Source organism: Perca flavescens, chromosome 1 (genome assembly GCF_004354835.1).
Source record: "Perca flavescens isolate YP-PL-M2 chromosome 1, PFLA_1.0, whole genome shotgun sequence".
In the NCBI taxonomy this organism is placed as follows: domain Eukaryota; kingdom Metazoa; phylum Chordata; class Actinopteri; order Perciformes; family Percidae; genus Perca; species Perca flavescens.
Window position 1 is genome coordinate 33,650,609 of NC_041331.1, and position 11,953 is coordinate 33,662,561.

At 39.5% G+C, this 11,953-nt stretch overlaps 1 protein-coding gene across 3 annotated transcripts; it reads left to right on the forward strand.

Annotated features, from left to right (window-relative positions):
- The first annotated feature begins 2,561 nt into the window (after nucleotides 1-2,561).
- dpep2 (dipeptidase 2) lies at nucleotides 2,562-11,100 on the forward strand. Of its 3 annotated transcripts, none has more exons than XM_028600338.1 (13): nucleotides 2,562-2,863; nucleotides 3,132-3,293; nucleotides 3,472-3,535; nucleotides 3,672-3,832; nucleotides 3,958-4,084; nucleotides 4,253-4,382; nucleotides 4,750-4,900; nucleotides 5,817-5,886; nucleotides 6,400-6,576; nucleotides 8,331-8,415; nucleotides 8,520-8,595; nucleotides 9,186-9,321; nucleotides 10,310-11,100. In XM_028600338.1, exons 3-13 carry the CDS (start codon nucleotides 3,521-3,523, stop codon nucleotides 10,514-10,516), a joined length of 1,335 nt encoding a protein of 444 aa, XP_028456139.1. In that variant the 5' UTR covers nucleotides 2,562-2,863; nucleotides 3,132-3,293; nucleotides 3,472-3,520; the 3' UTR covers nucleotides 10,517-11,100. The 3 variants fall into 3 exon arrangements, with proteins under 3 accessions (XP_028456139.1, XP_028456060.1, XP_028456218.1); XM_028600259.1 differs by having other exon boundaries at nucleotides 3,475-3,535; XM_028600417.1 differs by having other exon boundaries at nucleotides 3,475-3,535; nucleotides 3,686-3,832.
- The last annotated feature ends 853 nt before the right edge of the window (nucleotides 11,101-11,953 follow it).

An 11,953-nucleotide genomic window follows, 5' to 3' on the forward strand; every position in this document is an offset into this window, starting at 1 on the left:
CCACCATCTCCCAGGACCTAAAGTGGGAGCCCAACATAGACACCATCAGAAAAAAGGCCCTGCAGAGGATATACTTCCTGCCCCATCTCAGGAAGTACAGTCAGAAACATGACTTTATTGGTTGAAGAATTACATTGTTTTGATATCAAAGTATTCAAATCCGGCTCTGTGCTATGTGTCAGCATTGTTCTGTAGCTAATCATCAACTTTACACGTGAGATTTTAGCATCTGCATTTTCACGGAAGGCGCTTTGACACATTACAGTAGGAAATGTAATAAAGAATTCCATTTAGCGGTTTCGGTGTCAGGGTCCAATTGTGCCTGCTGGCTCACTGTCATGGCTTACTGGGACACTTCAACAGAATTAAGACTTCATTAAAAGGATAGTTTGGATCTTTTGAAGTGAGGTAGCCTACTTATCCATAGTCAGTGTATTAATACCTACAGTAGATGGCGGTTGGCACACCCCCAGTTTGGAAAAGCAGACAGGAGTCCCGACAAGGAAGCTAAGCAATGTATTGCTGTGGATGGGGCCACACAGCAAAATGTAGTTTAGCCTCCTAGAAAAAGGATGTTGCCGTGAAACAGCCCTTTACGACAGTGAAACTGAAGCTGTATAGTGCGCTTTTCAAAGCCATCAAACTCCTTTGACAAAAATGTATTCACTTTAGTCATTTTTAGTTGCTGGTGTACCGCTACCTCAATCAATTTAGTTAGTTAGTCTTGTTAGTTCCTAACTCTTTTAAAACACCAAAGTCACACTATTGATAAGTATCTCAACCCCACTTAAAAATATCCAAACTATCCTTTTTATGTTATCAGTAACACTTCTATGTCAAGTCAACAGTCCTCTTATGCTCCTCAACACATTTATGCACATTACCCTGAAAATCATCCCTTTCCTGCCCCAGCCTGATATTCGGTTGGACCACAGAGGCCCTCCCAAACATAAGAAAGTCAGGGTAGTAGCCAGCAATCACTTCAAGTAACCTGTAAATGCCACTCCATAATGCTTTAGAGACAATACAACGTTTACAAGCCTCAACATCCTTAAAACAATCCTGGCCAATAGCAACAACTTTACCTCTCTGCATCCTTCTGCCTCAAAAGTTCAACCCTGAACTTGAGACATTCCTGCAACCTCTTTTCCCAACAGTACAAAGCTCTACACCCTAAAGCCAATATGTTCAGAAAGATGATAATACGGGATCTACTTGTTGAAGACTTGCTAATGCGGCCATATCAAAGGAAGGAAAGCTAGATGTAGTATCTTGCTGGGGGCTAGCAGTGGTCAGCTACAGTGCATCTAATACCCCTTAAATTGCCTCCTCAAGTCCTCTACTTGCCTCCCTTCCTCGCATCTTAGTCCCTCCCACCGAGGAAGCACGGGAGAGACACATTAGCTGCATCTCACGTCACTTATTTGACAGCTCCTCGACTCCTCAGTCCTCTGCTGAACCGGAAGTTGTTCTGTCACTCCGTGACTCGGTGAAGGCCGTCTCAAAGCTCTTATTTCTGCCCCGAGGAGCGAGCATCGAGGAGGGATCACCGAGGAGCTATAGGCGAGGATACACGAGAGCAGCCTTCCCGGAAGCCGTACGGCCGAAGGAGTTGCTAACTCCACCCATTGTATCCTCCCGAGGACACACAAGAGCAGCTCATGGCTCCTCGGTGATCCCTCCTCGATGCTCGCTCCTCGGGGCAGAAATGAGAGCTTTGAGACGGCCTTCACCGAGAAGGGACAGAACAACTTCCGGGTTTAGCCGAGGACCGCGGAGTCGAGGAGCTATCAAATAAGGGTTATGAGATGCAGTCCTGGTGTGGCTTCAACAGAACATTGAATATGTCCTAAAAAGTTTGCACCACAACCATATCTTCTGAATACTGCCTGGAAAGAGCATCTGCTCCTGAATTCTGGCTACCAGGGTGATACACAATTTGAGCGTTGTCTGGCCTCCCCGCCCACATGATCATAAAGGTGTACTGCCTTCTATCCCCAAAATGGCAGGAACTCAAAACTGAATCCAACCACTCTCCCAGAACTCAAAAAACCTCCCAACATTGTTTTTATCCAATGTTGTTGGGACAGGTTGGTTGGCACTCAGCAGCACAAGTCATCCATATTATATTAACAGGGCAAAAGAACACCAGCCTAGTGCAGGAGCTTGCAATCCATACACTATGGGTGCTATAATTGCCCGCTGATAAGTTCCAGTCACCAATCTAATGTTAAGCATCTACTTAACAAAACGTATGCTACCCCTGTTTAGATGACTCTCAGATTCCTCAAACAAAAATAAAAAGTTTAAACGTGTTTCCAAACATACACACTTGAGCCAAATAAGAACGGTGGTCACAGAACAATGTCCTTCCTGGCCACCGTTATTGTGGGTATAAGCAAAATAACACGTTTTGTTTTTATTAGGTTCATTTTTTTATCAATCCATCTGTTGATCCGTTAACGCCGTTAACGTTATATATACATATATTCAATGTGCGTGCTTATCGTTCGACTAATTACTTGTGTCACTTACCAAGGCCATGCTTTATTAGCGTGTCACTTCCGCTTGCCATGTTAGCAGCTGAGTGAATCTTGACGGCTAAAAGTGTTGTCAATCTTAAACATGGTAGCTCAGTGAATGTAATCATCGGTGCAAACCTGCAAACGTGCCAAATGTATATTAAAAAAAGAAAAAAAAGAAAGAAAAAGAACGCTGATTGCACAGGACCAATGGGCCTTTTATGATAGCGTTTACATTATTTGGCCAACAGATGGAAACCACAGGTCTCCACGGTGCCTTCATACGCTCCTCGTAAATCCCTCACTCTGAGAGAGGCAACGCAGTTAAATACATAATTACTGTAAGTAGGCTAGATGAATAACATTGCCCATGGAAAGACTGTTTTTCATCGTGCCAATAAGCAATTTGTTCATCCGATCTGTAACAATTGTTAGTTACACTCACTGCAACACTAACACAAATGCACTGCAAGGCTTTGAAATTGGGGCGATACGAGAAGTTAAAGTCCATCGAGAGATAGTAATTGTCACTGCCATTCTAATGCCAGCATATGTTGGCTAAACACGTCTGAAAACTGAAACTTTGTGTATTTATATTTATTCCGTCAGGGCCTGAATGCAGCACTCAGCACACCGACCAGTTCTGTATAGGTTTGTTCTGTATTTTTCTGGGGCGGAGAGTAGGCTGGGCAGAGAGCTGGAAAGTTCGTACCGCTTGTGCGCATTTGTACAACAAGGTGGTCAACAAGTTGCTTTTTAAAAACCTGGCAGGTAAGTCTATTTTTAAATTGAACTGTTCCACGGTTTTATAGATATAAACTGTTATTGAAAATGAGGATGTATCATGTTTTACTGTCCAGTGTGCATTTGCATATCAAATGAGCTACCACCTAAACAATATGCCTATTTTAACTTTTTCAGTTTGTCACTGTGTTTCTGTTCTAATAAGTAGGGAGAGAATACACGATCCCATCATACCATACAAGGATTATCATAGCATGAGATATGAAGCAGTAAGTTTACAATTATGCTATTATCTTTAATCTAGCAGTCACTGTAATAATTCTATAATAGTATATTAAAAATAATAATAATAATATGTTGTTATCAGATATAACTTTAATGCACTGGTGTGTTTTCTCTAATCAGACTATGCCTTCCAGGAAAACTGTAACAAGTGCTTCAAGCGGCTTGTGCATGAAGTCCCTGAAACATCTGGTGGTTTTCTGCTCTCTGTGTTGTTTGATATCTGGATACTCTGAGAGAGAGAGAGTACATGACTTGATGTCCAGATATCCTCTTATTGATGGGTAAAGGATGTTTATTGCCTCGTCTACACTGCAGTTTCATTCGTGGACATGAATTAATGGAATTGAAATGAAAATGCCTCTCCATGCCTTCCCTTTTCCTTACACCCTCTCTCTCCATCTGTCAGTCATAATGACCTAGCTCTCCAGCTGAGGATACTTCACAACAATCGGCTGAGCCAAATTGACCTGCGTAATGTTAGCAAAGTGGCCACCGACATCACCCGTCTCCAAGCAGGCCATGTACAGGCACAGGTATTGCATTTCATTCCGTCTTTCACTTTTCTGTTCTAAAGTATTTGAATAACAGCATCTAGGCTACTGAGTTTATGTTGTGGAAAGACCAAACCTAGAATGACATTCACCGCAATAACTTAAATGTCTCTCTTGTTCTCTTGTGTCACGTCCCTGTCTCTTTGTCAGATGTTTGCAGTATATGTACTGTGTGGGGCCCAGGAGAAGGATGCTGTGAGGCTGACTCTGGAGCAAATAGATGTGGTCAGACGCATGTGCACTGAGTACCAGGACTTTGAGCTGGTCACATCTGCTCAGGGTATAGTAGACCTTGACATTGCATTGCAGACAGTTTACCTACAAAACCGTGAGATGAAAGAGGAATTAAATCTAGCTGATTATCTGAATAGGAATATATATATATATATATATATATATATATATATATATATATATATATTATATTATAATAATAATTATTATTATTATTATTATTATTTTGAAAACATTGTTTCTAGCATGAATGTATAGAAAACATACATTAATGAATCCATACTCTAATGTATGTCTTATTTACAGTTCACATTTGGAAAAGAGACATTCAAGTTATAATAATCTTTGGGTCACATTCATTTTGGATAATGTGTGTACAGTATGTGTAACACATGTATGTCTTGTCATTGCAGAGCTCAGGAATTCTGAAATGAGGCATAAGATAGCCTGTCTCATAAGTATTGAGGGGGGCCACTCTATTGACAGTAGCCTGCCAGCCCTGCGGATGTTTTATCAGCTCGGAGTCCGCTCCATGACTCTCACACATACCTGCAATACACCCTGGTAGTTAAGAAATTTATTCTGAATGTATTACTTTACTTAGAATCCTAAATGTGATTTATATACTGCAGAAACGCAATGATGGACACATGACTCAACATAGTATCAATACAAGGGTTACAGCAAAACAGGATCTCTTTTATTCAATACAAATGTTACATTTTTTAAACTTCATATAAAGCTCCTGTAGCCGTACTTGTTTCTTAAAGCTATAGTGCGTAGTTTCTGTTGCCCCCACAAGGAATTCTACGTAATGACAAAACTATAGGCCCATCCACGTAATCCAAGCCTTCCATAATTGCACACGCGCCCCCACCCCTCCTCCACACAGTTGCAAGTAGCCAAGGAGTACACGGAGAATTAAGAGGTAATTATCTTAAATCGAGTTTCTGCGCGCGAAAGTCGCCGGACGCCACAATCTTCTGAACATAGCCATACTGAGAAATACAGAGAGAGTTGTGTGGCCCTGAAAGTCTTCATTAGCTTTGCATCAACTCATTTGGCAATGGCTTGAATGTAACGGGCGTTCATTAATATAAAAAAGTTACGCACTAAAGCTTTAATAATTTTGTCTGTTGACATTGTTCATTGGCTCAGACCTGATCCAGAACTATCCTTTTATCATAAGCTTCTGTTGCTACATATTTAGATTAGGGGTTTATTCACAGGGTTGACTGAATGGAAAGGTTGAATGTTTTGTTTTTTTTTTGCATTTTTTTTGCATTTTATTCCTTCTATGCAAATTAATTGTATATTACTACTTTTTGTAACTTGACATAGCATGTAGCTTAATGTGCCCCAGCCAGATGCCCTAAATGGTGCAGTAACCTATTTAAATACATTTTATTTTCATGGTAGTGAAGAATACACAGGTCTTACAACACTTAATGATTTGTGACTATATTGTTTTTCAATGCAGGGCGGAATCATCCTCAAAAATATATAATGTCTATCAAAGACAGAACAACAGCCTGACACACTTTGGGAAGGTAAGCTTAATCTTCAGTTATATAAACAAAACAACTGTACAGAATTGTTTGGTTTATCACATTCAACAAAGCATATTTGCTTGTTTTGGTCAGCTGTTTCTTGAGAAAGTATTAGAACGTGACATCTGCTGTATATTTAAGATGACAATTTGATTTAAAGAGAGAAACACATTATTTGATAGATGTGGCGGTTGTTATTTTTGAACTTGTTTGATGCTCTGCATACAAAATGCTTTCTTGACTTGAGGCTATTTAAAGAGAAACTGCTGTAACCCAAATCGGACTTGCAAGTCAGCAATGCTGTTGTACAATGTTAACTTATTTTCACATCACATTTTGATAATGCTTTTCCTCTTTGGCTTGGCCCTCTCAAAAGCAGCATGTAGGACTTCCTTGATTGCTCTCTGCATGATTGTGTTTACATAATGTGTGCGTAAGCATCTCCTGTTGTCGGCTCAATTGACTTCCTACCTTCCTGTGTTACTGTAAATGGCTTTTGAATGTGTTTTTGAGGCCGTGGTGGAGGAGATGAACAGACTGGGAATGATAGTGGACCTCTCCCACACTTCTTGGGACACAGCCTGGGCCGCACTGAAGCATTCCAAGGCTCCGGTTATTTTTAGCCATTCATCTTCCTTTTCAATCTGTAGCCATGACCGCAACGTACCTGACTGGCTGCTGCATGATCTGGTAAGAAAACCAATTATTTGAGTAATTATATTGCTTGTTTAGTTGCTTGATGAAATATTATTAATTAATCACGTCACTGATTCATTGATAGTAATTATGATTCATATATATACCGCTGACATGTAATATGTTTTCATTGTAAGCTTTTTTTGTTAATCAACAGGATCGAACATTTGTGAACAGATTTCCACCACTGAACAATTTTTAGATTTCAGCCCACCAATAGTCAGTATAATTGATTATAAATAATAAGGGAATATTTGCAGGATCAGGAAATCAAGTTAACATGTAATTGATGACGTTCCATATCCTCCATCATTTCCATGAACACAATTTCCTCTCTAGTCTCACGTTACACAAATGAATGCCTGATAATGACACACGGGGTGACATTTAAGATCTAAATTAGATCCACTGCACAGTGTATATTTTAGACTGTTATAGTTGGCACCCAGTTGATTGTGTGGTACAGTTTCCAACATAAAACAATGATTCACCTTCTGAAAAAAAGCATACCAACTGGTTGAAGCCACTAATGATGAGTGTTTTTCCTCCAGCATAATGCAAGCTGTTAGTATAAGACATTACGCAAATTGTATGAGTGTACAACCCACTGCTCTTTAGTCGATTTCTACGACACTCGTGCTGTGGGCGAGACTTACAGTAAAGTGCTTTATCTTGGTTGTTATGAGGTTGATGATCAAAGAATCAACCTGAATGTACTCTGACTTTTTTAAAGCTAAGTATCGGCTATCTACCATTAGTATCAAAGTGTTGCACTCTGAACGTGTCGTCTCCTCTCTTTCTTCCAATCCCCCACCCTTCTTTGAATATCTTTCTTTTTTTCACAAAGCATTTAAAATGCCCCCCCATGAATATGCCTTAAAGCTACCATTAGTTCATCTCCTAATTCAGCTTCAGTTGTTGGGGCCAACTCATAACTAACTTCTTCATTCCTCCCACTTGAGTCTATAACTCTGTATACTGTACTTTGCTTTCAATAGAAGATGAATCTACTTCACCACTTTCAATCATCCAACTTCATGAGAAATGTAGTCCGAATAATGTATTCCATTTCTCTCTGTTTCTGCTTAACAGAACTACCAGTAATATATGTTAATTATTAAAAGACTGAATTATACCTTGTCTTACTTTGTAAATATTGATAGCATGTGATTAAGAGTGGCATAGTTCCTTAAGTAAGTATTTTTTTATGCAATGGAAACAGCCAAGTTCAGTGTACTGCACATCATTCTAAATGTTTATGTCAGTATAAAATTTGAAACATCCATTGGGCGTGCACAAGGAGTTAGAGCACAGTTTTTTATACCCTTCTCACAAAATTATAACCACATGTTGGCTGACATCTGAAAAACATAAAGCATAATTAAATCCACACCAGTTTTTGAATCTGCTTCTTAAGGTACATTTGGCATGGACAGTACAGTGTGTGTGTGTGTGTGTGTGTGTGTGTGTGTGTGTGTGTGTGTGTGTGTGTGTGTGTGTGTGTGTGTGTGTGTGTCTGTGTCTGTGTGTGTTGCTGCTGCACACGGTGTTTGAGATAAGACAAGCATAAGCCTGATGTTTACCACTTCTACCACTACAACTAGTCAATGTAAATGAGACAGAAATAAAGGCTTCTGTACTTGTGTCTGAAAAACTAATTTACACACAGCTTATTTTAGTTAGTGCTTCACTATGTATGTCTTCTTATTCACCAGACTTGGCAGTGACATGTATGTGTTGTGTTTCAGAAAAAGAATCAGGGGTTGATCATGGTGAATCTCCACAGCAAATTCATATCCTGCAGTGATGAAGCAAACATCTCTCGTGTGGCTGGTGAGGCATCCATGTTGTCTTTTTTTTTTTTTTATCATGACGTAAATCTGTAATTCATATTTTTTATATGTTAGTTGATTTTTTATTCCACCTGGTTTTCACAGACCATTTTGATCACATAAAGAATGTGATCGGAGCTGAGTCAATAGGAATTGGAGGGGACTTTGAAGGTGCTGTGAGGTAAAAAAAAAATATCCATTTGCAAACACAACATACAGATAGCTAGAAAGTCAAAAGACAGTAAATCTACATATCGTCTATCCTAGAACCAGGATGAGTGGGGATCTTCAGAAACACACTATACACACATAGACACTGAAATACAAAGCTCATGTCAGTAGGGTACAGACTTCTTTCTGGCACTCTCCAGATCAATTTTGTACTTTTGTTAGCCTGTCATCATATCAGCAATTTGGCTGTCTCAGCTGTCAACAGGCTGAAAAATGCTAAAAAAAAAAAAAAAAAAAAAAAAAAGCAATAACTTTGTACTTGTAACAGGCATAAAGAGAGAGCTGCTGCAGAAGATTTGCTGCAGAATGGTGGGCATTTGTTCCCCCCCCCCTGCATACAGACAGAATCTAGTCCAAACTGGAATGTCACATAACAAGTAATATTGAAGGACTAGATTTATATGTGTTTATTATTAGTACTTGTATTACTTATTCATAGTGCCACATAAGTAATGTATTAAGTCTAATCAAAACTGTCAGGATGAGTGGTTTCTTTTGCAAAGTAATATCCAAGAATTGAAATGTGTTTTTCGTAAACAGCTTTCCTCAGGGGCTAGAGGATGTGTCAAAGTATCCTGCCCTAATCCAGGAACTCCTGCAAAGGAACTGGACCGAGAAGGAGTTGGCAGATGTCCTTCGAAGGAACTTCCTGCGCGTGTTCGAGGAAGTGGAGAGGGTGAGCTTGAAGATTAATATATTGTATGTCAAAGAACAGCCTTCTTTGATGAATGAGGAGTAGGTAGGTAACTGAAAGGCAAATATTCACATATCATATATTTGTCCCAGGAGTGATTTGGCTATAATGAAGGATTAAAGGATGTATGTTTTATAGAAAATGTCCACAGTATGCATATTTAGCAACAGATCAGCAATAGATGACCTTGAAAGACTTGTTTTGCATTGCCACACCCTCCTCTGCAGTGCTGTGGAGGAAGGTGTCCGCACAGCATTCCAGGATGGGAGAAAAACATGCTCTGGTTTATTGGCATTTCTTTAAACCAATCACAATCATCTTGGGCGCCATACTCTGCAAAGTAGCCTCGGGAAGGAACTTGTTTTGGTGGAACGTGTGCAACAGTAAAACTCAGATTGGACAGATAGTCTAGCTAGCTGTCTGGATTTACCCTGCAGAGATCTGAGAAAAGGTTAACCATAGTCCTCATAAATCCACCGGAGTTTAGAATGCCAAACAACACAAAGGAAGCCCAAGGCAAAGGATATCTAGCCTAAATGAGGGACATCATGCGGAATTTATGGCGGCACCGGAGCAATCCCAGAAATGGAACATTGTGTATATAGACTATGAAAGATTGACTTATAATTAAAATATATTATACGTGGCTGGGTTGGCTCAGTGGGTAGAGCAGGCGCACATATAATGAGAGGTTTATTCCTCGACGCAGAGGTCCAGGGTTCAAATCTGACCTGTAACAATTTCCTGCATGTCTTCCCCCCCCTTTCTCACCTAGTTGTCCTGTCAATTAAAGGCGGAAAAGCCTAAACATGCATTTTTTTTTATATATATAAACATTTTTTATATATATAAATTGCTTTATTTGCACTGCAAGTTTGAAAATATTCTCAACTAAATCGACAGCCCATCTGAGTTCAAAAGTTGAAACGTTTTATCACCTCCCTCTCTTGTCTCACTTTATTTCTCCCAGGTCAGAGATCAGTTGAGTTTGAATCGGCCCAGTGAGGTCCAGATCTCCGTAGAGGAAGTGCAGAACCCGTGCAGGCTGGTCCTCAGACCTCCTGACCCAAGAAGGCCTTCTGACATGAGTCCCTCCTCCAGAGCCCAAAATGGACCAAAAGGTCTGCTAATCCTGGTCATACTTCTGATGCTTTCCAGCCTACTTATGATTGAATGAATGTTTAAAAACTCAGTTCAGCTACTTCTTCTGTTTTAAAGTGCATAATTTTTTTTATATAAATAAGGAGAGCTTAATGAGCTTAATGAGATTGTTGTAGCCATTTACAGGTCATCCCAGTGCTCCACAGGTCAGTAAAGATAAGGGGAGAATCACTTTCTTACCACCAACACAAAAAAGCCCCATTTGGGAGGCAACTTTTAACATCTGTATAAAGTGTGCTTTACATATAAATTAATGACCAGTCCTCTGAAAGGCACTTTACCATAAATTTAGTCAATTAGTTGTACCTGTGTTGAAATCACCTCTATGAAACATATGACATGAAGGAAATAATAATGACACTGATTAATAAAACTGCAGAGATGGCACCTTTAAGTTTTTGAAATCTCTATTTTTAGTTTTTGTTTGTTAAGGGTTTTAGTATCTATTGTTGACCAGTGAGCAGGTGGTGAGATCACTAGACACGTATAGCTTAGGTAAACAGTTTAGCTACACTGCAGTTAAATGCACAATGTTGCATTATCGTCATATTAAAGGTGCTGTAGGTAGGATTGCGAAGATCCAGGACTTAGCCAAAAAATTTGAACATCGACACAACGGTCTCCTAAGCCGCACTACAGGCTGGAGGTGGTGCCAGAGGAGCCAGATTTTTTTTAAATTACCTGCTTCATGTAGTTCTACTCAAACATAGGGTCAGTTTCAGCAAAGATCACAGAAAGTTAGTTTTATAAGTCTTACCTACTGCACCTTTAATATCAGGCTAACTATTTATCTCTATAATATTACTTTAAGGTATTTTATGAGGCGCTTCAACAAAATAGTACAGGGGGAGCAGTTTATAAACGGATGTTCTTTTTATTTGATCTTAAATTATAATAAAATATTATAGAGGTTTACAAAACATAGTGTGTATTTTAGTGTGAGCTATTCTGCCTTTTGGCCGAACAGAAAAGTGTTGCACATAGAATTAACAAACACAATCTTAAACTTAGAACGGCAGAACAAAGCAACAGTGTGAAACAATTCCCTTGGTAAGATTCAGATTTAAGTGTATAGGAATTTGCTTTGGTAAGCTCATTTTGATGAGCTTCTACACCATATACATGATTTAAAGTGCTCATATTATGCTCATTTTCAGGCTCATAATTGTATTTAGTAGTAGGTTGTACCAGAATAGGTTTACATGGTTTACTTTTCAAAAAACACCATATTTTTGTTGTACTGCACATTGCTGCAGCTCCTCTTTTCACCCTGTGTGTTGAATTATCCGTTTTAGCTACCAAGTAAGTCTTCTCATTTCTGTTCAATCTTTGTTGGGAGTCCCACATGCGCAGTAACTAGGTCAGCACTACAAGCCAGTCAGACGCTGAGTTTGAGGGCGTGCCACGCTAGCAGCTAGGCGAGCATTATAACGTGTGTTACAAAGTGACGCAC